Below are 26,965 nucleotides of genomic sequence, written 5' to 3'. Positions count from 1 at the left end.
CATGACAAAACCCCATCTCTCCAAAGAATACAAAAATTAGGCAGGTGTGGTGGTGCACACCTGTAATCCCAGCTACTCAGGAGGCTGAGGTGGGAGAATCGCTTCAACCCAGGAGGCAGAGGTTGCAGTGAGCCAAGATCGTGCCACTGTACTGCAACCTGGGGAACAGAGTAATATCCTGTCTCAAAAAAAATATATATATATATATATATATTTGTTTATTTATATTTATATTTCTATATGCTGGGTGCAGTGGCTCACACCTGTAATCCCAGCACTTTGGAAGGCCAAGGCGGGCGGATCACCTGAGGTCAGGGGTTCGAGAACAGCCTGGCCAACATGACAAAACCCTGTCTCTACTAAAAATACAAAAATTAGCTAGGCGTGGTGGCACACACCTGTAGTCCCAGCTACTTAGGAGGCTGAGGCAGGAGAATCCCTTGAATCCGGGAGGCGGAGGTTGCAGTGAGCCGAGATCACACCATTGCACTCCAGCCTGAGTGACAGAGCAAGACTCTGTCTCAAAAAAAAAAAAAAACCTAAAAACAAAACAAAACAAAAATATATATATATATATATATAGAGAGAGAGAACTTCACGTTGTATCTGTAATTATATATTTTGTACTTTAAAATTTGTTATATCATAATCTTTTTCTGTATGTATAGTTAAAGGTTTTTGTCAGCATTTTTAGTGGTTATTTTGTCTGTCAGTTAGATAGGTTGTAATTTAGCAATGCATTTCTTTTGAGAAGTATTTTTCCAGGTATAAAACTCATGTCACTTTATAGTGTGGGATACTGCCAGCTTCTCATGTCTGTATTTTTCTTTGGACTTAGTTGAATTGTATATTGTTTGGTGTCCTGGTTTTTAAGTGAAAGGTCATATTCTCCCAATTGTTTTATGTTGTTCTATGCTCTCTCTCAGTCCTAACTCTACAGCCTGTCAGTTCTGTGTCAGATCCATTCTCATCTGCTCGCTTGTCTCCATCCCCTTTGTTACCACTCTAGTCTGCGCCCCTTCACCCACACCTAGACCAGACCAGTGGACATGTAACTGGTATCCACTCACTCCTCCTTCCTCGGACTGTGGCCTTTGTACATGCTAGTCCTTCTTCCTGGAATGTGCCTCCACCCCTAGGTCCCGGTTCTCCACCTGTCAGGGCCCAGCTCAAATATCACTTCCACAATTAAATAACTGAAACCTCTACCCCAGTCTAACTTGGGTACCCTGTTGTTTCTTTTGTAGCACTTAACACAGATTGCATTTATATGTGTGGTTACAAGATGATTTATTTAATGTCTTTTTCCCTAGACTGTAAGATTTCTGAGGGTAGGGACCATGTTCCTCATGTTAGAGTTCTTTCTGTATAGCCTGGCATAAAGCAGGGGCTCAGTCAGTCTTTGCCAAGCAAGTGATCACATTAATGGCCCTATCATCTTCCCCCAGGAGATCAACCAAAAATATGTAATTATTCTTTTATTATTTTTATTTTTGGAATATTAAAACAGTATATATGATACAATTATATGACTGGCCATTTAAATATATACCTTGGGCTGGGCGTGGTGGCTCAAGCCTGTAATCCCAGCACTTTGGGAGGCCGAGACGGGCGGATCACGAGGTCAGGAGATCGAGACCATCCTGGCTAACACAGTGAAACCCCGTCTCTACTAAAAACTACAAAAAACTAGCCGGGTGTGGTGGCGGGCGCCTGTAGTCCCAGCTACTCGGGAGGCTGAGGCAGGAGAATGGCGGGAACCCGGGAGGCGGAGCTTGCAGTGAGCTGAGATCCGGCCACTGCACTCCAGCCCGGGCGACAGAGCGAGACTCCGTCTCAAAAAAAATAAAATAAAATAAAATAAATAAATAAATATATACCTTGAAGGTTTTATTTAAAAGCACAGAGAATCTACTATATTCACATTGTCTGGGAGACATAGGGGGAGAAAATCAAGCTGTCATATAAGTTTGTCTATCTAATTGAAAGACTTTGAGCTGCACAGTTTCAAGTGACTAAGAAGACTTAGCAAATAAAAGTTTGAACTTTGAAAACAAAATACTGCCAACTTAAATAAGCTTAAGAAGCATGCATTCAAAGATCTTCATGGAAAATTAAATAAAGCCCTTCACAGAAGAAGACAGACCTTAATGAAGATTATATAAAAGGGTAACCTAGAGTCAGTCACTAAAGTGATGGTAGCATTCAAGTTTGTAAGCTGAAGAGGCCATTTCAAGGTCGTAGAAGCATGTTTTGTTATTTGATTGGCTTATATTATGTGCTGCTATGCCATATTAGAAATACATTACTCATTTTAAATTATTTTTTCATTCAGAGGTTTCTAAAATGGTGCTCCTTTTAGGAATACCCTTCTAATACGAGACAGTAGCTTTTTTCTCCTTTCTTTAAGCAAAAGAAGGGTAAATAGTGATAAATAAAATAAGATTGAAAGAGATAAATGGTTAAAAATTACTCAAAGGTACAAAATGAACCTCCTTGGTCAAATCACTAATTTTGACAAATTTATACCTGGCCGGGCACGGTGGCTCACGCCTGTAATCCCAGCACTTTGGGAGGCCGAGATGGGCGGATCACCTGAGGTCAGGAGTTCGAGACCAGCCTAATCAACATGGAGAAACCCTGTCTCTACTAAAAATACAAAATTAACCAGGCACGGTGGTACATGCCTGTAATCTCAGCTACTTGGGATGATGAGGCAGAAGAATCGCTTGAATCCAGGAGTTAGAGGTTGTGGTGAGCCAAGATCGTGCCATTGCACTCCAGCCTGGGCAACAAGAGCGAGACTCCGTCTCAAAAAAAAAAATTTTTTTTTGACAAATTTATATGCAAGTTGTTTTCATAATAAATGTGGTCTGATTTACCTTCTCTGCGTCTCTTCCCTATCCTGTGATTCTAGTTGGATCTTGTAAAATTCTGTTGCATATGGAAGTTTGCAGGAGCTGAGATGAATTCTGATTAATCCTTTTCACCCCATTTTTTTGTGGCTAAATTCACACATTTGGAAATGATTATTTTCTGTAATATGTGCACTATGAAGGATTCCCTAAAGTAAATCTTATCTTGGGCATCTGGGGTTTTTTTTCCCTTTCTTCTACCCTGAAGTCAAATGGTATTTTCCTTAACAGCACATGTGCAGTAGGAGGTAGGAGAAACACACATGCACACTTAAAAAAAAAAAGATACAGTTTCAAATTAAATTCTAGGTCAATGTCACGTTTAGATTGTGTATACAGATCAAGGCTGGAGAAACATTTGACACATCTAACATTTAGTTATAGAGAGCTGAACTGAAGAAGTGTTTAGACTGTTGTAGTAGAAAGCAGATACCTTGGTTCAGCAGGCCACAAGCATTTATACAATGCACATGCCTTTGCCCTGCCTTAATGATTTTTTTTTTAATTGTCTTAGAAATAGCCAGGCCACTTGCAAGTTCTACATTTGTTTTTTGAAGCTAGCTGGTCATCAGTGCATAAATAATTTGTGAGTGTACCACGTCTGAAGCATCACAGGGCTGTAGGGTGTGCTGTGAGGAGAGCTTATTCCTGCCCCCCAGCATGCGAGGCTTGGGTTGTAAGATCAGGTTCTGTGGTCCTTTACCCCCCACTTAACAAAACTTGTCTAACATTTGCTATTTTTACACAGTAAAAGAAAGGAAATTCACTTCCCACCTCAGCACTGTAACAGTAACTGCCTTCTCTTGTTGTTTTAACTGTTTCCTTTTTTCTCCAAGGCTCGGCCTTAGTGCTCATCTGTCAGTTTACCTTGGCCCAGCTGTTAGGTGCTGTGGACAGGAACTCTTGCGCATATTTCTGTCCATTATTGTGTTAGCCTTTTTTTTTTTTTTTCTTTTCTTTTTTTGTTTTTTTTGAGTTGGAGTCTCTCTCTTTTGCCCAGGCTGGAGTGCAGTGGCGTGATCTCAGCTCACTGCAACCTCGGCTCAGGTTCAAGGGATTCTGATGCCTCAGCCTCCTAAGTAGCTAGGACTACAGGCACCCACCACCATCCCACCTAATTTTTGTATTTTTAGTTGAGACAGTTTTTTGCCATGTTGGCCAGGCTGATCTCAAACTCATGACCTCAAGTGATCCACCCACCTAGGCTTCCCAAAGTGCTGGGATTACAGGCATGAGCCACTGCGCCCAGCCTTCTGGTTAGTTTTCCTTTTTTCTTTTTTCCTGAAAATCTGATGACTATATTAGTTTATTTTCTTCTTTTTTAAATTTAAAAATTATTTAGCACTTTATGCTCCCTGGCTTTACTTTGGCTTAAAATATAGAGCACAGTTGATTTTTTTCCCCCTCTCATTTATAAAATGATGTTTCCTTTCTCTCTAACCTTGATGATTTCTGCTTTACTACAGAACATATTTTTCCATGCATTTGGGTCTATTTCTGTGATTTATTTTGGTCTAGATACCTGTTTTTGTCTGAGTAAACTTAATCTAAGTTCTTGCTTTGTAAATTCTTATTACTTGGTCAAGTGTGGACTTCTTCTAGTTCTTGTGTTTTGTGGAATATTCTTTTATGTCCATCCTTGCCTTTGGCTGGAATTTTGTTGAAATTATGTTAAATATATAAATTGACTTGAAGATAATTGACATGTTCATAACATTTAGCTTTCCTTTTCTAGGTTCACAGCATGATTATTCATTCAAAACTTCCTTTTAATTTTTTATAGTAGGTTTTACATATCTCTCATTAATGTTTAATCGTTTCACGGTGCTAGATGATTGTGAGCTGGCAATCTTTGTGTATGTTTGAAAAGCCTGGAGGAAATCAGCTCTCTTATACTTTTTTATTTTTCCAGGACTGCAAAGGCTGTTCCTCTTGGAATATTTTTACATTTGATCTTGGCAGAGAGGCTACTTTATTGCCAAAAGAAAATTTGGTAGAGGGGTCATGTTCTGAAGTTGCTTGCTTCATTTTTAAAAATCTGATGATTATTTATTTGCTGTAAAAATGTGTTCTGGTAAAATGTTGTCATATTCTACTATAATTCAGTGGCTTTTTTAAAAGAGAAGATTTGCAGCAAATTCTGACCCTGTTTTTCATCCGATCTACAAAAGGGCTTGCAGTGCAGTTTAGGGAGAAAAACAGTGGGCTGGGAGCCAGGAGTGCCTGTTCCTTACCCTTTGTCTGCTCCTGGTGGGGTCTGTAAACTTGAAACAAAATATTTAACCTTTCTGTGTTTGAGTTTGTTTATCTGTAAATTTGGGGAGGATTAGAGGTAAGTATATAAATCTTTATTTTATAAGGTCAAATCGTGAAATACTTTGTGTGTGAGTAAAGTAATTAAGTAAAGAAATACTTTGTGTGTAAGTTAAATAATAGTCTTTATACCTTAATTAGAAACGAAGCCATCTGGCTGAAAGCACCTCAGATAAGTATTTTACCTGTTCTAGTAAAAACATCCACACAAGAAATGATGTCATTGACTGACCAGCAGGCACAGTCTCTCTCTTCCCCTTTCCTGTGCACCTCCTACCTGCTTCTGTTTGTAACACATGGTTTTCTCCCTGTCCAATGGACTGAATCTCTCTCCCACCAGAATAGGATCTAATTTGTTCAGATAATATTTACTGAGGACCTTGATGGCAGAGTTTTGTTTTATTGCTCCTAGAACTCCACACCCTGCCTGAGCATAGTTGTAGCTAAGAGGGTGAATGAATGACTGGTAAAGGACACGTGAGAAGTGAGAAAGATTTTAGCTACGGGATTTTAAACATCACTTTGGATCCCCTCTCACCACTTTCTCCACTTCTTGTGCCCGGCCCTTCAGGCTCCATAGACCATAGTGTAGGAATTTCCCTGCCTGGTTCTTTTTTTTTTTTTTTTTTTTGCCAAGACAGGGTCTCACTTTGTTGCCCAGGCTGGAATGCAGTGGTGGTCTCTGTAACCTTGAACTCCTGGGCTCAAGCAATCCTTCTGCCTCAGTCTGAGTAGCTAGAACTACAGGTATGCACCACCACATCAGCAAGTTAAAACAATTTTTTTTTTTTTTGGTAGAGATCAAATTGAATTCACATGGTACCTAAATGTCATCTTGGAAATGCACTAAATTTTTTTGTTTCGTTTTGTTTTTGAGACGCACGTTCTCTGCTCACTGCAACCTCCGCCTCCCGGGTTCAAGCAATTCTCCTGCCTCAGCTTCCCGAGTAGCTGGGACTACAGGCACACGCTACTATGCCTGGCTAATTTTTTTGTATTTTAGTAGACATGGGGTTTCACTGTGTTGCCCAGGGTGGTCTCAAGCTCCTGAGCTCAGGCAATCCTCCCAAAGAGCTGGGATTACAGGCGTGAGCCACTGCGCCAGGCCACACTAAACTGTTAACTAAAGATACTGTTTCCACTCCTTTCTTTCACCTTTGGGAATTCCTAAACTCAGTTGATGAGGAAATCTTGTAGCATTAGTTTTCTGAGGAACTCCCTCTGTGAAATAGTGTTTTAGAGGAAATGTATTAAATGGAGGAAGAAATTTGATTCCAGCGTAGTGTCCCTGTAGTCCACCAGGTGGCGTCTGATGCTGCTGAGATTTGCTTGTGGAACTGAGTCAGTACACATAAAAAGTGCCCTCCTCCAAGACCTTATGCATGAAGAAAGCTTTTCTGGAGCACTGTTCTGTCTGATTGTGAAATTTTATACAGCATCAAGAGATCTTGGTGGGGCGTGGTGGCTCACACCTGTAATCCTAGCACTTTGTGAGACTAAGGCAGGTGGATCCCTTGAGCTCAGGAGTTTGAGACCCGCCTTTCACAGTGTGGTGAAACCCCATCGCTACAAAAAATACAAAAAGTAGCCTGTAGTTGCAGGTACGTAGGGGCTGAGGTGGGAGGATCGCTTGAACCTAGGAGGTCAGGGCTGCAGTGAGCTGAGATCATGCCACTGCTTTCTGGCCCGGGTGACAAAAGTGAGACCCTGTCTCAAAAAAAAAAGAGAGAGAGAGAGATCTGAAGGCTGGAGTTTTCTTACTCTGTATGTGACATTTTAAAAGGCATTAGAAAAACAAGGGACTGACAAGCAAGCCTGGCTTGGAGATTGCTTTATTTTCTCAGGTTTTTGGGCCTAACTCTTGGGTCTTTGGACCAGACATTGAGTCTAACAGTTCTCAGCAAGTGGAATGGGTTCTAGGATCGTTTTGTTTTCTTGGGTAATTTCATTTGTTGTCACTATACCCACTCATGGGGGGAATCTTTTTCTAACTATCTGCCTGCATTGAGACCCTTCTGGGTACTGACTAAATCAGATTAGAATAAATATATTAAAAATTTCATACTTTGGGCTGGGCGCTGTGGCTCGTGCCTGTAATCCCAGCACTTTGGGAGGCCAAGGCGGGTGGATCACCTGAGGTCAGGAGTTTGAGACCAACCTGGCCAACATGGAGAAACCTGGTCTTTATTAAAAATACAAAAATATCTGGGAATGGTGGCACATGCCTGTAATCCTAGCTGCTCGGGAGGCTGAGACAGGAGAATCGCTTGAACCTGGGAGGTGGAGGTTGTGGTGAGCTGAAGTCATGCCATTGCACTCCAGCCTGGGCAACAAGAGCAAAACTCTGTCAAAAAAACAAAAACAAACAACAACAACAAAAAACCTGACTTTTTAAGTCAGTTGCCATTATTTTAGCAAAGGAATCCTTGTGTATTTTATGGGAGATGCTTTTATTTCCGTTATGATTTTTTTTTTTTTTTTTTGAGACAGAGTCTTGCTCTGTTGCCCAGGCTGGAGTGCCAATCATGGCTCACTGCAGCCTCAACCTCCCCAGGCTCAGGTGATCCTCCCACCTCAGCCCCCCAGGGAGCTGGGACTATAGGCATGCACCACCACGCCTGGCAATTTTTTCCCCCCGAGACAGAGTTTCACTCTTGTTGCCCAGGCTAGAGTGCAATGGCACGATCTTGGCTTACTGCAACCTCCGCCTCCTGGGTTCAAGTGATTCTCCTGCCTCCCGAGTAGCTGGGATTTACAGGCATGTGCCATCACGCCCAACTAATTTTTTTTTTTTTTTTTTTTTAGTAGAAATGGGGTGTCTCCATGTTGGTCAGGCTGGTTTCGAACTCCTGACCTCAGGTGATCCGACCACGTCAGCCTCCCAAAGTGCTGGCATTACAGGCGGCATCCACCCCGCCTGGCCAAATTTTTCTATTTTTTTGTAGAGACGTGGTTTCATCATGCTGCCCTGGCTGATCTTGAACTCCTGGGCTGAAGCAGTCCAGCCACCTCAGCCTCAAAAAGTGCTGTGGTTAAAGGCGTGAGCCACTGTGCCCTCCATTACTTATTTCTTAAGTCTTGTAAATAAGAACTAAGGCCAAAAAAGGTCCTTCCAGCACTTGAGGTTAGAATCAGAACTATGATTTCTTATTAAATAATTCAACAACCATTTGAGGATCTGGTGTGTGATATAGCTGTAATGATGAATGCACCTCATTTCCTGCCATCAGCAGGAGCCCCACCAGCCAGTGTGGCCAAGAAGTAGGGTTGCTCACAATGAGAATTTGGTGATGGGTCTGTGACAGCCTTCCTTACTCAGTGGAGATGGGAAGATGACTCAGTGGAGATGGGTGCTTGGGGGTGGGAGGGTCAGCCTGCAGGTAAGGGTGGAAGAAACCACATGCAGAGTGGAAGATTGATGGGGCTGGGGAAAGCAACAGGTGTGTTCACTTGTGCTTTGGCTTCAGGAAGCTCAGAGCCAAATTTCGTGTTCATTTAGAGAGATTTTGATTCCTCGATCCCAGGTATTTGAAAAATTGCACCTTAACTTTCTAATTATTTAGTGATATTTTCTACCCTTTTAAACTTGTCCTCTTTTAAAAGAGTATGGGTGTGGGTGTTGATCCTATTTCTCCAAGTTTGTTTTTTTCATATTTGGAAGTTGATAAGACTCCTAGATAAAGAACCAGAAGCATTACAATCTTAGAAAAGAATCTTAGGGATCACATAATAAAGTCAGAAACTTACAGTCACACAACTCCATGCAGACAGGCCCAGTTCTAGTCCTTGGCCACCTTTTATATACAGTTGAACCAGATAAGCTGATACTTGACTGAGCACTTCCATAGCCAGTCACTTTACCTGAATGACAGTCTTCACTGTCACCCTTTGAAGTAGGAACTGTTTATTATTCCAGTTTCACAGATGAAGAAACTGAAGCTTCGAGGAGGTTGTTAACTTGCTCAGGGTTAGTGTAGTAGGCAGGGCTCGTAAGGGCTCCTTAAAAAGCTCCACTTCTTACTTACTAGAACCTGTGAATAGGTTAGATACATGGCAAGGAGGAATTAAGGTAGCAAAGAGAATTAGATTGCTCATCAGCTGGCCCTGAGGTTATCCTGTGTTACTGGGGTGGGCTCAGTGTAATCAGAATGATTCTTAAGAATGAAAACTGAAGGCAAAATAACAGAGTGTAATGTGAGACCGACAGTCCAGTTGTCACTGGCTTTGAAGGAGGAAAGGGCCACAAACCAAGGGATGTGGGTGACCTCTGGAGCTGGAAAAGTCAAGGAAATGGATTCTCTCCTAGAGCCTCCCAAAGGAACATGACTTGCTAACAGGCCAGGGTTGATTTTAGCCCAGTGAGACTCATATTGGACTTTTGACATCCAGAACTTTAAAATACATTTGTGTCTGCCGTTATTTTTTACAGCAGCAACAGGAAGCCGGTACCGTCACATGCCGGTAAATACAGGAGCTGAGATGAGAACCCTGGTGCAGAGCTCACTTACTCCACCCTTACTCTGTTTTCTCTGCAGCTGCTCTGCTTTACTGAGGTGCAGCAGGTGGTATGATACGGTGATTCCCTCTTGACTTTGCCTGTGATACTGCTTTAAATGTCATGTGTTTCCCTGGCTAACATCTGCCTTCCTAATTTTTCAAGGCCTAGGGGAAGTTCTGTGGATTGATAACTCTTGACTACCTAGCATGACGTCCGGCACACAGGACGTCCTGTGATTCTCATTACCCCAGCTTCTTTCTTGGAGCTCCTGTTGCACTAATAGACAAATAGGCTGTGTCTTCTGCTTAGCAGCCTGTCTTGGTTTCTAGTTTTCCCTGGACTTTAGTGGTATCTTCCTAACAATAAGCATAGATAGGCAGGGGCCAATGAGTCCTGAAGTCGTTTTATTTTATTTAATGTTTATTTATTTATTCGACAGGGTCTCACTCTGTTGCCCAAGCTAGAGTGCAGTGGCACAGTCATGACTCATTACAGCTTCCAACTTCCCAGGCTCAGGTGATCTTCCTGCAGGCTCACGCCATCACACTCAGCTAATTTTTGTAGAGATGAGGTTTTGCCATGTTGCCTTGGCTGCTCTTGAATTCCTGGGCTCAAGCAGTCCACCCACCTTGGCCTTCCAAAGTGCTGGGATTACAGGCATGAGCCACTGCGCCTGGCCCTGTAGTCATTTTAATAGCAAGTATCCTGGTGTAATCATGGCCCAGCGGCCTTTTCTCACTGGCCTTCAGGTTTCAGGTTTCCCATCTGTAAAATAAGGGAGCTTTGCCCTAGTTATCTGTAAGGGACACATCATCTTGAAAAAGCAATGGCCCTTGGCCTATTTTTGTAGGCCTGGGAGCTAAGAATGTTTTTTACATTTTTAAAGCATTGTTTGAGGGGAAAAAGAGAACATGTGACAGACCTCATCTAGCTGACTCCTGTGTTAAACCTTAAGAACAGCCTGAAATGGGGTGGAGGAGGTTTCTCAGTGGATATATTTAGTTTGCAGAGTCCTTCCTTCCCCTGAGGGCTACCAAAAAATAAAAAAATTTTATTGAGGTGCATACAAGGGAAGTTTTTCAATTGATCATTTTGTTTTTTATTTTATTTTATTTTTTTCTTTTGAGATGGAGTCTCGCTCTGTCACTGAGTCTAGAGTGCAGTGGTGTGATCATGGCTCACTGCAGTCTCCGCCTCCCAGGTTCAAGCGATTCTCCTGCCTCAGCCTCCCGAGTAGCTGGGATTACAGGCATGCGCCACCACGTCTGTCTAATGTTTGTACTTGCGGTAGAGTCGGGGTTTCACTGTGGTGGTGTGAGCCACTGTGCCCAGCCTGAATTGATCATTTTAATATGGTTCTTTAGACTTACTAAATGAGAACAGCTGATGTGAGGGTGTTTATTTTACTGTCAGGTTAAGTATATGTAACAATGCGTATTTAGTACTATAGTTTATTCCCTCCTAAAATCATGTATTTGGAACTGCATTTCTCTTTCCTTCCTGCCTAGCTCACACACAAAAAGAATCACAGCTGTCAGGCGCGGTGGCTCACTCTTGTAATCCCAGCACTTTGGGAGGCTGAAGCGGGCAGATCACAAGGTCAGGAGTTCGAGACCAGCCTGACCAATATAGTGAAACCTCATCTCTACTAAAAATACAAAAAATTAGCTGGGCGTGGTGGTGGACACCTGTAATTTCAGCTACTTGGGAGGCTGAAGCAGGAGAATTACTTGAACCTGGGAGGCAGAGGTTGCAGTGAGCCGAGATCACGCCATTGTACTCCAGCCTGGGGGACAGTACGAGACTCCATCTCAAAAAAAAAAAAAAAGAGAAAAAAAAAGAATTACAGCTTATAAGTTACATGTTAGTTTAGTAATATCTTGGCAAACACCACAGTGTGTCTGTGATGTCCAAATGCCAGATTTTTTTTTTCTAGATAATTGCTTTGTGCTTTATATTAAGAATTTTGAAACTATGCACATTTCACTGTCTCATTTCTAGGGGGAAAATCCAAGTAATGATAGTTTCTACATTGAAAACAAGCATTTCTGTAATGTTACATTTCTTTGAAGGTTTTTTCGTTTTAATGGACACTTTATTGGAAATGTATGACATCACTGTCTAGTAAATGGTTATGAAGAACTTGAAAAGTGAATCACTCTGTAAAGATTAAAATTAGAGGGGTTATTTTAATCCATTTTAAAATAATCCTATTGTTCTCCTTATTCTGACTTTGGAAAGAAGAGTGGGAAAGTAGAAGTTAAAATTAACAGACTAAAATGAGAGTTGTTTCCCAACAGATGGAAGGTAGCATGATACAGGTTTGCCTTTTGGGATATCACTGTTTTCCAGTTTAAAGAAATGAGAAGAATTTCCCCATGGAGTAAGTGACTTCTTAGCCATGCTGATTAAATGCCGTGTGACTTAATCCAGTGGTATTTTGTTTTGAAGTGTATGTTGGTTTGTTAGCAGTTACCGTTATGAGCATTTTTCTTGACCTGATAGTCCATTTTGTTCCATGATGCCTTAGAGGTGAGCTCACACAGAAGTCTCCATGATAGCAGATGACATTCCCTAATGTAAGGAATTCCACATTGTTCAGATCTGTAGTTTCTGTCTGTTCTTTCAGTGTATCCTTGGGTACTTTGTAGTACACCAAGTGCTATTTACTGTAGGCCTCTGAGAGAGAATTAACTTCAGAAGCTCGGGCTAGAGTCATAGGTCTAGAGCCCCACTTTTTCCTTTTTGAAGAAAAGGGGACACGTTCTTAAAGATAATTATTATTTGCTGTTGGAGGGATTTTCATGAAAAAAATTCAAGAAACATTGTCTCATGTGATCTTACCAGATAAGTGCCAATTACTAAGACTTGCTGGCTGCTGGATTTATCATCTCAGCCTAATTTTCTTCCTGAGATACATGAATCTTGCTTTTTCATCATTACCACTCTGGCATAATCCAGTGGAAATACAATATGAACCATATAGCTAATTTAAAATTTTCTTTTTTTAATTTTGTTTTTTGAGACAGGGTCTCACATTGTTGTCCAGGCTGGAGTGCAGTGGTGCAATTATAACTCACTGCAGCCTCGACCTCCTGGGCTCAAGCAGTCCTCCTGCATCAGCCTCCTGAGTAGCTAGGACTATAGGCTTACATCATCACGCTCAGCTAATTTTTAAAAATTTTTTTAGAGCTAGGGTCTCACTCTCTTGCCCAGGCTGGTCTTGGACTTCTGGCCTCAAGTGATCCTCCTGCCTCAACCTCTCAAAACTGTTGAGATTATAGATGTGATCTACCATTCCCAGCCTAATTTAAAATTTTCTAGTAGCTTCACTAAAAATTAAAAAGAAATAGGTGAGTCTGGGTGCAGTGGCTCAGGTCTGTAATCCCAGCACTTTGGGAGGCTGAGGTAGGCAGATCACTTGAGGTCAGGAGTTCGAGACCAGCCTGGCCAACATGGTGAAACTCTGTCTCTACTAACAATACAGAAATTAGCTGGGCGTGGTGGCGCACACCTGCAATCTCAGCTACTCAGGAGGCTGAGGCAGGAGAATCGCTTGAACCTGGGAGGCAGAGGTTGCAGTGAGCCAAGATCAGGCCACTTTACTCCAGGCTAGGTGACAAAATGACACTGTCCTTAAAAAAAAAAAAAAAAAAAGGTCGGGGGGGGGGGGCAAATCAAAGAAACAGGTGAAATTAATATTTAACCCAGTGTATCCAAATTATTTCAACATATAATCAGTATAAAAATGATGAATTTTTTTTTTCCACCTCCCACATTAAAGTGATTCTCCTGCCTCAGCCTCCCGAATAGCTAGGACTACAGGCGCCTGCCACTAAGCCTGGCTAATTTTGAGTAGAGGTGGGATTTCACCAGGTTGGCCAGGCTGGTCTCGAACTCCTGACCTCAGTTGATCCACCCACCTCGGCCTCCCAAAGTGCTGGGATTACAGGCGTGAGCTACCATGTCCAGCCCTAAACTGACATTTTAATATTTAAAATTAAATTTAAGTCATATGATACTAAACTAAAACACAGTTGTCCCTTGTTATAGATTGGGGATTAGTTCTAAGATCCCCAAATATACCAGAATTTGCATACTCGAGTCCCACAGTTGGCCCTTCAGAACCTGCATGTATGAAAAGTGGCTCTCCATATAGGTGGGTTTTAAATTCTGCAAATATTGTATTTTGGATCTGTGTTTGATTAAAAAAAAATCTGCATGTAAGTGGACCCATGCGGTTCAAACCCATGTTGTTCAAGGGTCAGCTGTAGTTGTGTATTAAAACATTGTCCAAAACCAAAAAGCTATCCAAACTAGAGGAGAGTGAGCCAGATGAATGTGAGTGGAAACCAGATGGAGTTTCAGGTCTTTCAGGGCAACCTTGGTAGCTGCCATGAGGTGAATGGTGACAGCGATGCATGGGAGGCACGAGAAGGGCAGCCAACGCTATACCTGGGGAGGGTGTGGGAAGTAAGAGGGGAGCATTCTGTTAGGGGCAGAGAAGAATCCCACTCACAAGAGATAACCAGGAGTAAACCTGCCTGCCTGCCACAAGTACTCAAGATTTGATGGATCAAAGCACAAGACTGTTTCTACTCAAAACACAGCAAACAGTATTAGCATCAACATAATAGTGCTGGTTCCCCAGCCCATGCCCATGGGAGATGTGCTGTGATGGGTCTAGATGGTGCCTGTGTGCACGGCCTTGTAGCCGATGATCACGGGGCCCAGGGCTCAGTACCCTCTGTAGCAAGCAGCAAAGGAGCACCCTCCCTCCCTGAGAAGTTAGTGGTGCCAAGAGACATGCTGTGGTCACCTTGACCTTCTTAGCCACCTGCTTGAGCAGCTGTGGAAACTGCTTAGTAACTAATTCTTTTACCCAGATGTTTCTTCAAGATCTCATTACGTCTTGCAGTGATCATTGACACCAGTTGTCACTGTGTGGTTAACACAGATCTTGAACTGGCCAATTACCAGGCTAATGGAGAATTTTTTTTTAATCGAATGGGATACTGCAGTTGTTAGAGCTTTTTGGGTAGAGGAGGGGAGAGTATGAGTCTTAGTTTATTTTTAATTGTCCAACAGATTCCAGGTTCTTAATTAAAATATTGAAAACACAAAAGAATTCATTTTATAAATGATTAAGACCTCTGTGGTAGAAAGCCCTGGAGCTCTGCTTATCAGAGAACACTCTGGATAAGGAGATGTGACATGCTGTTTTTTTGTGTCATCTTTACGCTATAAACTTCCTCTGCTAATCTAAGTATTCTTTGTTCACGTGAGACTGCAAATTTAAGCTGCTTCTTCCAGCAAGTTTTCCACCATATGCTAGAACTTAAATAGAAGTGTGATTTTTGTAAATTTCTCTATGTGTGAAAAATGCAGTTTTGAAATTGTAATATGTTTGAGCATGTTAGAATTTGTTCTGTGTGGGCAGACTGTCCATTCTTATTAATGCATTTAAACAGGTTTTTGAATGGCCCCTTTTAACTTTGGGGTCAGGCTGTCACTTCTTGTTCCTCTGCTCTAATAAATTGCGATGGTGACTTTGGCAGGCTATCAAATGAATTTCCTCACTGGCTGCTTTTCCTTCTCTTCTTTTAACTGTGACTGTCCGCCAAGATCAGTTGCCTCTGAGAGAGTGGTGTTTTGGTCCTGCTAATTCACATCCTCTCTTTGGTCTGTTTCTTCTGACAGCTTTGGGATCTGGACTTATATGCCATGCCCTTTAAACAAAGTTCTTAAAAATCTTTAACTAATTCTATACTTAGAGAAAAGATGCAAAAATAGAACAGGGAGTTCCATAATTACCTGCCTTTAGCCAGTTTCCCCCATTGTTAAGATCTTACATAACCAATTGTTAGGTGGTTTTGTACAAAATAAGAAATTAATATTAGTGTTGGGCGTGGTGGCTCACACCTGTAATCCCAGCACTTTAGGAGGCTGAGGCCAGGTGGACCGCTTGAGGTCAGGAGTTCGAGACCATCCTGGCCAACATGGTGAAACCCTTATCTACTAAAAATACAGAAAAATTAGCCAGATGTGGGGGTGCATGGCTGTAATCCCAGCTACTCGGGAGGCTGAGGCAGGAGAATCACTTAAGGTTGCAGTGAGCCGAGATGCACCACTGCACTCCAGCCTGGGTGACAGAGCAAGAATCTGTCTCTCCAAAAAAAAAAAAAAAAGAAAGAAAGAAAGAAAAAGAAAAGAAAAAGAAATTAACATTGGTACAGTCCTATTCACTAAATTGCAGACCTCATTTGAATTGTCTGAGTGTTTCCACTAGTGCCTGTTTTTGTTTCAGGATCCAGTCTGGGATCCCATATCGCAACGAGTTGGTTTTTTCTGTTTCCTTCAGCCTATGACAAATCCTCTGTCTTTCCTTGTCCTTTATAACCTTGACACTTCTGAAGATACTTCTCAGGCATTTTGTAGAAAATCACTCAATTTTGTCTGTTTTCTTGTTACTGGAATAGGTCATGTCTTTTGACAGCAATACCATAGAAATAGGTCCTTCTCAGCACTTCTTATCAGGGGGTTCATAGGATGTCAGTGTGTCTCCTACTGGTCACATTAACTGTGATCATTTGGTTAAAGTAGTGTCTGCTGTGTTTCTCCACTGAAAAGTTACTATCTCTTCCTTTGTAATTAGTAAATAAATACCTTGGGGGAAGATCATTTGTTACTATGTAAATATATCCTCAAACTTTTGCTCAGGAATTTTAGCCGCCATCGGTGGATCTTGCCTGCAGCAATTACTCTGGTGTTCAAATGGTTATTTTCTGTTTCCTTCATTCATTTTTCATTATTAGTGGAATTCTCCCATAAAGAAGAGCTGACTGTTCTCATTAATATTATTATGGAGTCATGGGTATTTATCTTATTCTGTGTACTGTCATTGTTTATTTTGTTGCTCAAATTGTTCCAGCTTTGGCTACTAGGAGGGCTTCCGCTTGGCTCCTGGGTCCTTTGGACAAACCCCCATCCTTTTATGAGCACTTCTTAACTTCATTTATTTATTTTTTTGAGACGGAGTTTCACTCTTGTCGCCCAAGCTGGAGTGCAATGGCGAAATCTCGGCTCACTGCAACCTGCACCTTCTTGGTTCAAGCGGTTCTGCTGCCTCAGCCTCGCAGATAGCTGGAATTACAGGCGTGTGCCACCATGCCAGGGTAATTTTTGTATTTTTAGTAGAGATGGGGTTTCACTATGTTGGCCAGGCTGGTCTCGAGCTCGTGACCTCAGGTGATTCGCCCGCCTTGGCCTCTCAAAGTGCTGGGATTACAGGTGTGAGCCACCATGCGCGGCCCACTTCTTTACTTCTGATACAAGGTATTTCAGGCTTATCTTGTACTTTCTTCGCCCCAGCTCTGGAATCAACCTCTTCTCCAAGGGCCCTGGTTTCTTTTACTGGAGAATGGCATTTAGAAACCAAGATCTACATGCTAGGTATGCTCTTTGGTATCAGGATGTCATTACTTCTAGGTCTTCTCAGTAGATAGAACTAGGAAGTGTATTATATCCACACATATGCATATATCTGTATTTCTCTATCCATCCTCTCTCTCTCCCTGTGTGTGTGTGTGTGTGTGTGTATGTATCAAAAACCATAAGTTTATATTCATTCTCTCTGATTTCAATTTAACATTACAGAGTTTATTTTAGCCTTCTCTTATTAATATATAACTTCTTACTGCGACAGTGAGAGTCCTGGCTATAATTATCTATAATGTATTTACTACAAAGAAGTAAATAAGTTCGTAGTTTCAGAATTGCTAACTTATACCTCCTTAAGAAACACATTTACTACCAGATTTACAGCATTTATGTACAATTCTTTTTGCCTTTAGTTTTACAGCATCCAGTCAAGATACTGTTTTCCAGTTACTTAGGTTAGTTCTTTCTTCCTATCCCATTCACCATAGTCTTACCCGTTTGCAATAGTTAGGGTTATTTGTACATGCTGTATTCCACTTTGGGTTTGCCACATCTTGCTTGGTTTTAACTAATAGTTTAATTTTGGAGTGTGTGAACGGTGTGTGATACATCACTGTGGCCCTAGGAGTCAGATACAAAAAGACCTACTCAGTGCCAGGCCTCCTCAGCCCTGCTTTCCCGTTCCCATTCCCCTTTTCCCCAGCCACCCCATAAGTAATCAGTCTGTTTAATTTCTGGCTTATTTGTCCTGTATTTCTTTTGTTTTGTGCCATTTTAAACTCATCAGGTTTGTATGAAAAATTATTGACTCTGGCAGTAGGGACATATTCACTCCCACCTCATCCTTGTCAGCCACTCCTTACCTGAGGGAGAGAGAACCACACCACTGAAAGGTGGGGTCGTGGGATAAAACTAGAAACTTTATGGGTTTAGCACCTCAATATTTTTATATCTTAGCTACCTGTATATAATTTGGTAACATTTGAAGTTTAACTGATTTTTTTTTAAAGGTTACTTATTTATTTATTTTGGAGACAGAGTCTCACTCTGTCACCCAGGCTGGAATGCAGTGGCATGATCTTGGGATCTTAGCTCACAGCAACCTCTGCCTCCTGGGTTCACATGATTCTCATGCCTCAGCCTCCCAAGTAGCTGGGATTACAGGTGCCCACCACAACACACCCAGCTAATTTTTATATTTTTAGTAGAGACAGGGTTTCACCGTGTTGGCCAGACTGGTCTTAAACTTCTGAGCTCAGGCAGTCCTCCCACCTCGGCCTCCCAAAGTGCTGGGATTAAGGGCATGAGCCACTGCACCTGGCCTAAAGTTTAACTGATGTTTTATTTAGCATGTGCTAATAAAGCAATAGGGGATAGGAAAGAATGTACCTTTTTCTGCAGTATCTTATTCACCCTCCTTTAACACCAAATACTTTATAATCACACAAATATTATACTCCATGAAAAAAAATGAAAGCTTCACACATAAGGATAAGGTCCCTGTTGATGTTTGTTCTCCAGCATCAGACCAGTTTTATTATCCTTTTAGATTCTTTGTACATTTCTAAACATATGTGCCCGTAGGAGGGGAAATATATATAAACTAATTTATAAGTGTGAGTTCTTTTTTCTTTTTTTTTTTTTTTGGTTAACATCAAAGTTCTACTGTAACTTTTTCAGCTTCTGTTTCTGCTGTATAGTCCTGCCTCATTGTTTTTAACATTTGCAGAGTGTTTCTTGGTGAATGTCCTTGCGTGTGGCTCCAACACACATGTGGATGCTCAGCAGTGGAAATCCCAGCTGTGTCCATTCTTATTCTAGTCAGTACAGCAGCTGCTCTCCTGAGTGGCTGTGCTGTTTTGCAATTTTCCACCAGCATCACATCAAATACTCATTTCTCTACTGTTCAATACCTGATGTTTCCTATGTCTTAAATTCTGGGCAATTTGAGGGTCAAAAATAGTCTTTTGTTTTAATTTGCTTTCTTTCGGGATAGTGATGTTGAGTTTATTTCCAGTAATTATTAGCCATGTATACACATTTCCTTTTCTGTGGTTTGCCCATTTTAACAATTTTTCTTTTCTTGTTGATGTGTATAAGACTTTATATATGCTAGATTTGTTCATTTAATAAATATTTTTTGATCTCTTAACTATACATCCCGGCACTTCTGTAGGTCCTGGGATACTAGCATGAAACAAAGTCTCTAATTTCACAGAAATTACCGTCAGAAGAGGAAATTGGGCCGAGCATGGTGGCTCACACCTGTAATTCTGGCACTTTGGGAGGTAGAGGCGGGCAGATCACTTGCGGTCAGGAGTTCGAGACCAGCCTGGCCAACATGGTGAAACCCCGTCTCTACTAAAAATACAAAAATTAGCTGAGTATGGTGGTGCATGCCTGTAATTGCAGCTACTCGGGAGGCCGAGGCAGGAGAATTGCTTGAGCCCACGAGACAGTGGTTGCAGTGAGCCGAGATCGCACCACTGCACTCCAACCTGGGCCACAGAGCGAGACTCCATCTCAAAAAAAAAAAGAGGACATTGGACCAAAGGAAATCTAAATAAATGAGTGAGATTATGCAAATGTTAATAAGTGCTATCAAAAATAGGGTAACGGTAAAGAGAGTACCTGAATGGGTCGGGAGCCCAGTTTCCCTTTGTAAACTCTGTCCCCTGTATATTAGGTGTTAGGTGGGGTGGTCAGGGAAGGCTTCTCAGAGAAAGTAGGAGCTGAGATGAGTAATAAGAAGGAACCAGCCACAAGAAGTGTCCAGACAGAGAACATAGTGTGCCTCAGCCTGTGATCAAGGGGGACAAGTCAGACCATCATAGGTGGACACAGGGGACTCCTCAACACAAGTGATTGTCAGAGGCGTTAGAGACATCCTCTCAGGAGCAGGCTTGACATCTGAGAGGCTGAGGTCGGTTTCAGGGGGAGAGGTTCCTCTACTCCTCTTCCTTCCCTCTCTAGGCTAGGTTACCAGAAGGAGCTTTGCTCCTGGGGTTTGTGCTTCAAGACTTGATTGTTGGGTTTTGTGGTTGTTTTAAGGCACAGGCCTTTTCTTTAATAAAGGAAAATTTTCTGTTTCAGATTACCTAGGAACAGTACGATTTGGGGTTATCACAAATAAACATCTTGCGAAACTGGTATCCTTAGTACACTCTGGAAGTGTGTATTTACATAGACATTTCAACACATCACTTGTAAGTATTTTGAAATCACGTTTATATTAGCGCAGTGGTTCTTAACCTTGTTTAGGTCACGGACTCCTTTGAGAATTGGATAAAATCTATGGACACTCTCTAGAAAAGCACACATGATTTTATATATGAATGGAGAGTTCTTCCAGCCCCACCCTAGAGCCCAGGCCCCAGATTAAGAACCCATGCATTAGAGGGCTCTTGAAATTAATGTGCAGAAATTCTTTATTTGTATTCTTAGATGTTGGTACAGACTTGAAAGTTTTTCTTCCTGGATAAAATTACAGAGTTACTCTCTTGGAGAATTGTTACTCTGAGCCTGTGTTTTCAGAAGCTAGGCTTCCACTAAGTGATGTTCTCTGTTTATCTGTTTCTTTTATGATGAGTAGTAATGTGACGTGCTTTTCTCCTTAGCTGATGTAATGGGTTTTTGAAGTTCTTGTCAAGTCACAGTGAGAAGTTGATGGCTTCTCATCCCAGAGAGCCTCAGTTTTCCCTTGTCGCCTTTGTTCCCCAATTTCATTTGCTTTCTGTGGAGCAGCCTGAACTCAGCTGCTTCTGAGCATTGACCTGTGTCCTGCTCAGTCCTGTGCTTCTACTCTATTGCTGCTTCCTCAGTCACATCACTGAGCTGACTTTCCTGAAGTAGTCTGTCTCTCTCGCATCATTGTCAGTAACTTACATGTCATATACAGATCAATTTCCCTGCACCCAGCGTACCCAGCCTTTAAAACCTCTGCCCCCCTTGGCACAATGTCTGAGTCTTGTGCCTTCGGAGGGACTGTTGGGCCCACTCCGGGGGTGCCCCCTTGCTTGCCAGTCGCCCTGGCTTCTGCATATCTTCGTAGCCCAGATGTTGTGCTTTACTTCTTGCAGTTTATATTCCAAAAGTCAAATGTATTTTTGTGTTTTCCAAATAGAAATGTTTGAGTGTAGTTTGAGTATGGTTTTTCAAACTCCCACTGTTCCACCTTGACGATCACTGCTGTAGTTGTTTCTCTGCTGCCCACCTACGCTCCTTGTGCCTCTGCCTAAGCTGCTTTGACATCATCTGCTTTTGCTATCTGTCATTTTCCTACATCCTTCATTTTTAGCATGTTACACAGCCTCCATATATTTATTTATAGTAAAGGGCACTGAGAAAGAAATTAAAAGTAGATGGGGAAAAAAAGGGAGGACTATGAGATGGAAAAATATATCAGGTTTACTGCTTCGATTTGGTAGTGTTTAAGGTTGGTTGGTTTGTGTAGCAGTAGAATTCCTTTTATCAAATGCAAGAATACTGGGATACTATTGTTTTTAAAAACACAAGCAGTGGTTATCTTCGTTATGAGTCAATTTAAATCTTCGTTTTGAGGAGTTTTAAATATCTCATTTTGTAAAACCCTCTGAAGCACCCCTTTGGTAGTTCTGTTTGAAGCCAGTGATTTATATTGTTAGATTTTCAAAACTAATTTTATGTTCACATACATTGGTTGTTTATAGCAAAACAAAGCAAAAAATCTAAGTGTCTCTTTCGTTTATTTGTGCACATAAAATATGATCCGTGGCCTTGTGCAAGTTTAGGTCATTTTTGATTGATGAAGACATGTGTTGAGTTCCTGCTCTGTGCCTGGTGTTGGTCTAGTCCCAGAGGATAGAAGTGAACAGCACAGACAGCCTGTGCCGCACAGAGGCTCCATTCTGCCCTTGGGGGGCAGCATTTGAAGGACCAAGGTCAAAATCGAAGTGATCCTTGACTCCATAATTTCTGTTCCCTTAAATATGTCTTGGTCCTTTTATAAATACCCAGTGACGTTTAATACCTGTCCTTGGACAGGGTGATAGAGGTTGTTACCGCCACCAGCTGGCAGGGAGAATTATTTGTTGATAGGTGGGTCTGTCTCAAGACAGAAAGATGAATCACACAATATGGAAGTCACCTCCTGCAACCACTTTTGTTTTTTCAACCACTCGTGAGGAAATGCTGTCTCTGGAGAAGCAGGTGTTGGCTGCACAGTGGGGCCAGGCCCCACTCCGAGCCTGGGTTTTCTCACCTGCAGTGGTGGGGTTGGGACAGCACTGATGTGCCTTGAGCTTGCCCTACCTCACTGAGCTCTCCTTTTTCCTCTGTGCCTTTGTCCTTCACAGGTCTTCCCTAGGGAGGTCCTGAACTACACAGCTGAGAACATCTGTAAGTGGGCCTTAGAAAACCAGGAGACGCTCTTTCGGTGGCTGCAGCCACACGGAGGCAAGAGTCTCTTGCTGAATAACGAGCTGAAGAAAGGACCAGCGCTGTTTCTGTTCATACCTTTTAATCCCCTGGCCGAAAGTCATCCTTTAATAGACGAGGTAAGAGCTGTGATGGAAAAGCACCTCATGAGGAGTCGGGAAGCCTCATCTACCTGGCCCCTCTCATCCCGCACTCAGTCGTTTACTCTGGCAGCTATGGCTCTGAGCATTGCTCTTTGCCCCTCCGTATGGGCAGGAGAGAGCCCGTGTCTAGGACAGGGATTGCCGCAGCCTCTGTGGCCATGTTTATTGACAGCTGTTAGTGTCTGGAGTGAGTGAGAAGAGGCAGGGAAGCCATACCGTGCCCCTCTAGAGAAGTACCAAATGCCCTCTTCTGATGTGACTGCTGTTGAGCCTCCTGTTTGGGAGGTGAAACAGGGAGTGGTAGGAACACAGGCCGAGCTTAGTGAGGCCTAGGAGGTGCCATTGTCTTGGGGTTTGGCCAGACTGCCAGCCCTGGCCATCCTCAGGACAGCAGAGGAGAGCAAGCAGCAGCAGTGATGTTGGGACACCTTGTTTCTCTGAACCTTCCTTGTCGTGCAGAAGCCAGAGTGGTTTTCAGTGGCAGCGCCATTGGAGCCTGCTCTTCCTGCCTGTCTTCGGCTTCATCTGGTGCGCCCTCTCTGGGTGTGAGTTTATTTTCTACACGGAGCATTTGGAGGCACTTAGAGACAGCAGGCATAGTATGCAGAGCCAGCCTGGGGTGGCAAAATGGCATTTACTGAGGGTTTTATTTTTTCTCTCCCTCAAGGATCCCTTAATTGGCCAAAACCAATTTCAGACAGCCAGCGTACCACTGGCCAGCTAAGCAGATGCTGCCTGTCCCTGAGGCCCTCAGTGCTGGCCTGGCCCCCTGCCTGGAGGGACAGGGAGGCAGGACTTCTCGCCCAGCTGGATCCCTCCCTTTGCTGTGCTGGAGTCTTTTTGTTCAAGTTAGGATTCCCCCGGGGAGTATTCTGAATGAATGCTGCTCTTTGGCTTAGAGGAAGAAAGAAGAAAGAAATGAAACAGCTTTGTTTCTTCCCCTCTAATTAGGGAGGACTCAAAGTAATAAAACTATTTCTTTAGAAAATTTTCACTACATGGATCTTTTGTGAACTGAGACACCATTTCAAATGACTAGGCCTTTACTGTATCTAATATTAATAGCCTTAAAGCTCATTGTAGGAAAGGAGGGTTTTCAATCAAGGTGGTGTGGCTGTGGTTGTGGATTTGGAGAGTTCTCTCCTGTCTGGTTTGGGTGTGTAGTGGTCCTGGCGGGGTTGTCTACCCAGAGGGTTGTGGCTGGATTTAGGCACCTGGTGGGAAGACTCTTTCTTTCTCGCCTGTTGTTTCTGAATGAGTGTCCCCTCCAGTAGTCCGCAAATCCTCTACCTACCAACAGGCCTCCTTTTTATCATGGTTTTGCCTGTGACTCCTTTCTTTGGGGCTCCCATTGTCTCTGTGTGGTAAGTGCATTCCCTTTAACCTCAGCATGTGGGTGAGATAACCGAACACCTGGCGGCATCTCACCGTATTATGAACTACTAGACAAGCAAAGTGCCTGTCCAGCACATTTCCCTTTTTGTTTCAGGTCAGTTTGGCAAATGTTTACTGAGCACTGCGATGGGAAGCTCCAGGGGAGAAAGGATGGATGCAACACCATCTTGTCCTGTGGTCTTAGAGGCTTGTCCAGTATAGGGAGTGAAAGCCTGCCTATAATTCACAGTAGAGGACGATCAGGCCCAGGGTCAGGAGGAACCGAAGGAGGGAGGGTGCCATCTCAGAAAGCGGGGTCCTGGACAGGGGAGGGGTTAGCAGAGGCTTTGGATGGGTGAAGTATTCTAGACAGTCTTGTAGGAGCAGCCAGGATCTTCATGGGTTGAGAAAAACTTATGGGAAGGAGGACCCTGAGCAGAGGCATGAGGGATGGGAGTTGCCACAGGTTTGGGTGTTAGGAAGGAGGCTGGAGTTTGTGGTCTGCAGGAAGGGCTAACTGGGGAGAGATCTTGAAAAAGCCTTTGGAGGAGAGGGCCTTGCAGAATTCTCTGAGGATTTCAAGATTAATCATAGTCATCCAAGTCTTTGTCTTCTCTTTTTTTTTTTTTTTTTTTTTTGAGTTAGGGTCTGCCTTTGTTGCCCAGGTTGGAGTACAGTGGCACGATCTCAGCTCACTGCCTCCTGAGCTCAAGTGATCCTCCCACCTCAGCCTCCCAAGTAGCTGGGACTACAGGTGCACGCCTCTACGCCTGGCTAATTTTTGTATTTTTTTGTAGAGATGGAGTTTTGCCATGTTACCCAGGCAGGTTTCAAAAGCCCTGGGCTCAAGCGATCGGCCTTCCTTGGCCTCCTAAAGTGTTGGGATTACAGGCATCAGCCACTGCCCTCGGCCCATACAAGTTTTTCTGGCAGCAGGGTTCCAGAAAACTGCGAAGCAGTAAGAACCTGAACTTGGGTGGTAGAGGTGGAGGATGGAAAGTAGGGTCTATGATCCAGAAAATTGTGACACAGTGACTAGAGGTGAAGAAGCCTTTGGGCATTCAGGTAAGGTGGGAAGGATGAACGCTGTACTTACGCAAGATGAGCTGTAAATTCATTAGCTTGTTGACCGTGAAAGAGTTAGGTGGCTTTATTTTTCCATTAGTACCTTAGGCCTTATATTGGGCAGAAAGTTGAGGATGCTTCCATTGTTGAGAAGAGAGAGGTCATCTTAGAGTGAGTGGAATAAAGTTGCGGGCATACCAAGCACCAACATTCTAGATAATTGTGCTGTGGTGCGTGTAGGATGCCAGTCAGGAGTGACCATATGGTGGCCGTACCAAGCCCATACTGGGTAGCTGCTTCTGCACACATGCATACCTGCATGCATACCCAGACACATGCCTGTGTGTACACACACACGCAAAAGCACAGATCCTGACACCGATGTAAGACCACTGACACCCCGGTGTCTCTAGAGAGTTCTAGAGAAGTTATAAGACATTGCAGTGTGTATTACACAACTCGTTAATCAAAGGAAATGCTTACCTCAGCCAGCAAAGAGTCTTCGTGACTTGTTTTCTATTTTAAAAGCATTTATTTGAGGCATTCACATCGTCTGAATCTTGTAAGCGAAGGCGCGGTTAGCATGTTCAGACTCACAGATTTCCCTGATTAAAGAAAATAGAAGGAACCATCTACTCTGCGAACAGTTAAAGTTATTTGCCAAGATTTCCTTAATTATTCACATGAAATTAAATGATATCAAGTGATACACATAATGTGACATAACTTGAGTTGTGTTTTCAAAACTGCCTGTTATGTAAAAAGGATAGAAACATAAATACCCCTTCATAGGAGAAAAATGATAACGCCTAACTCTTTAGGAGCATTGCTGGCCAGGCACGGTGGCTCACGCCTGTAATTCCAGCACTTTGGAAGGCTGAGGCGGGCAGATCACATCACCTGATACCAGGAGTTCAAGACCAGCCTGGCTAGCATAGTGAACCCTCGTCTCTACTGAAAATACAAAAATTAGCCGGACATGGTCGTGTGCACCTGTAGTCTCAGCTACTTGGGAGGCTGAGGCAGGAGACTTGCTTGAATCTGGGAGGCAGAGGTCGCAGTGAGTCAAGATCGTGCCACTGCCCTGTAGCCTGTGCAACAAGAGCAAAACTCCGTCTCAAAAAAAGCATTACTGGTCAGATGTGGTGGCTCACGCTTATAATTCCAGCAGGATTACAAGCCCTGGGAGGCCGAGGCAGGTGGATCACCTGAGATGAGGAGTTCAAGACCAGCCTGGCCAACATGGTGAAATCCCGTCTCTCCTAAAAGTACAAAAAAATTAGCCAGGCGAAATAAAAATAGAAAGAATTAGCTGGGCGTGGCGATGCATGCCTGTAATCCCAGCTACTTGGGAGGCTAAGGCAGGAGAATTGCTTGAACCCAGAAGGCGGAGGTTGCAGTGAGCTGAGATCATGCCATTGCACTCCGGCTTGGGTGACAAGAGTGAAACTCCATCTCAAAAAAAGAAAAAAAAAGCATTGCTGCGGACCGAATACTTTCTTCAATTAAAAATATTCTTTATGTGGCTGCTTTGTTTATGAGATACTGAAGATAAAAGAAATGAAGAAAGACTTTTCAAGGAATTTTCTTCTCTACAATATAATTAATCTCCTACTTGGACTTCTGTAAAAGATTACAGTAAATCTTGAAGTCTTATAGAGGTTTTGGGGGGAGTGGGTGGGAGTAGTTGTCTATTACTGCGTCTTTGAATATAAAGCAGTACCAGGATGGGGCCAGAGGGCATCTGGGCTCTTCATGGATTATATAGGCTTGACCTTGTTAGTGCTGCATGCTGTCAGAGC

General features: G+C 42.9%; 1 protein-coding gene across 4 annotated transcripts in view; it reads left to right on the top strand.

The window, feature by feature from the left end:
• LOC105467757 (thioredoxin domain containing 11) overlaps positions 1–26,965 on the top strand; it is a 63,673-nt gene that overhangs the window by 22,390 nt on the left and 14,318 nt on the right. For 3 of the 4 annotated variants that reach the window (XM_071084130.1, XM_071084129.1, XM_071084131.1), the window contains 2 exons: positions 20,260–20,372; positions 22,500–22,700. In XM_071084130.1, coding sequence (XP_070940231.1) covers positions 20,260–20,372; positions 22,500–22,700 — 314 coding nt within the window. Of the gene's footprint in view, positions 1–17,097; positions 17,179–20,259; positions 20,373–22,499; positions 22,701–26,965 lie in introns of all 4 variants that reach the window. The other variant, XM_071084132.1, reaches the window with a different exon arrangement.

Source organism: Macaca nemestrina, chromosome 18 (assembly GCF_043159975.1).
Source record: "Macaca nemestrina isolate mMacNem1 chromosome 18, mMacNem.hap1, whole genome shotgun sequence".
NCBI lineage: Eukaryota > Metazoa > Chordata > Mammalia > Primates > Cercopithecidae > Macaca > Macaca nemestrina.
Note: the sequence above shows the minus strand (reverse complement) of the source record. Positions and strands in the feature narration are given on the sequence as shown.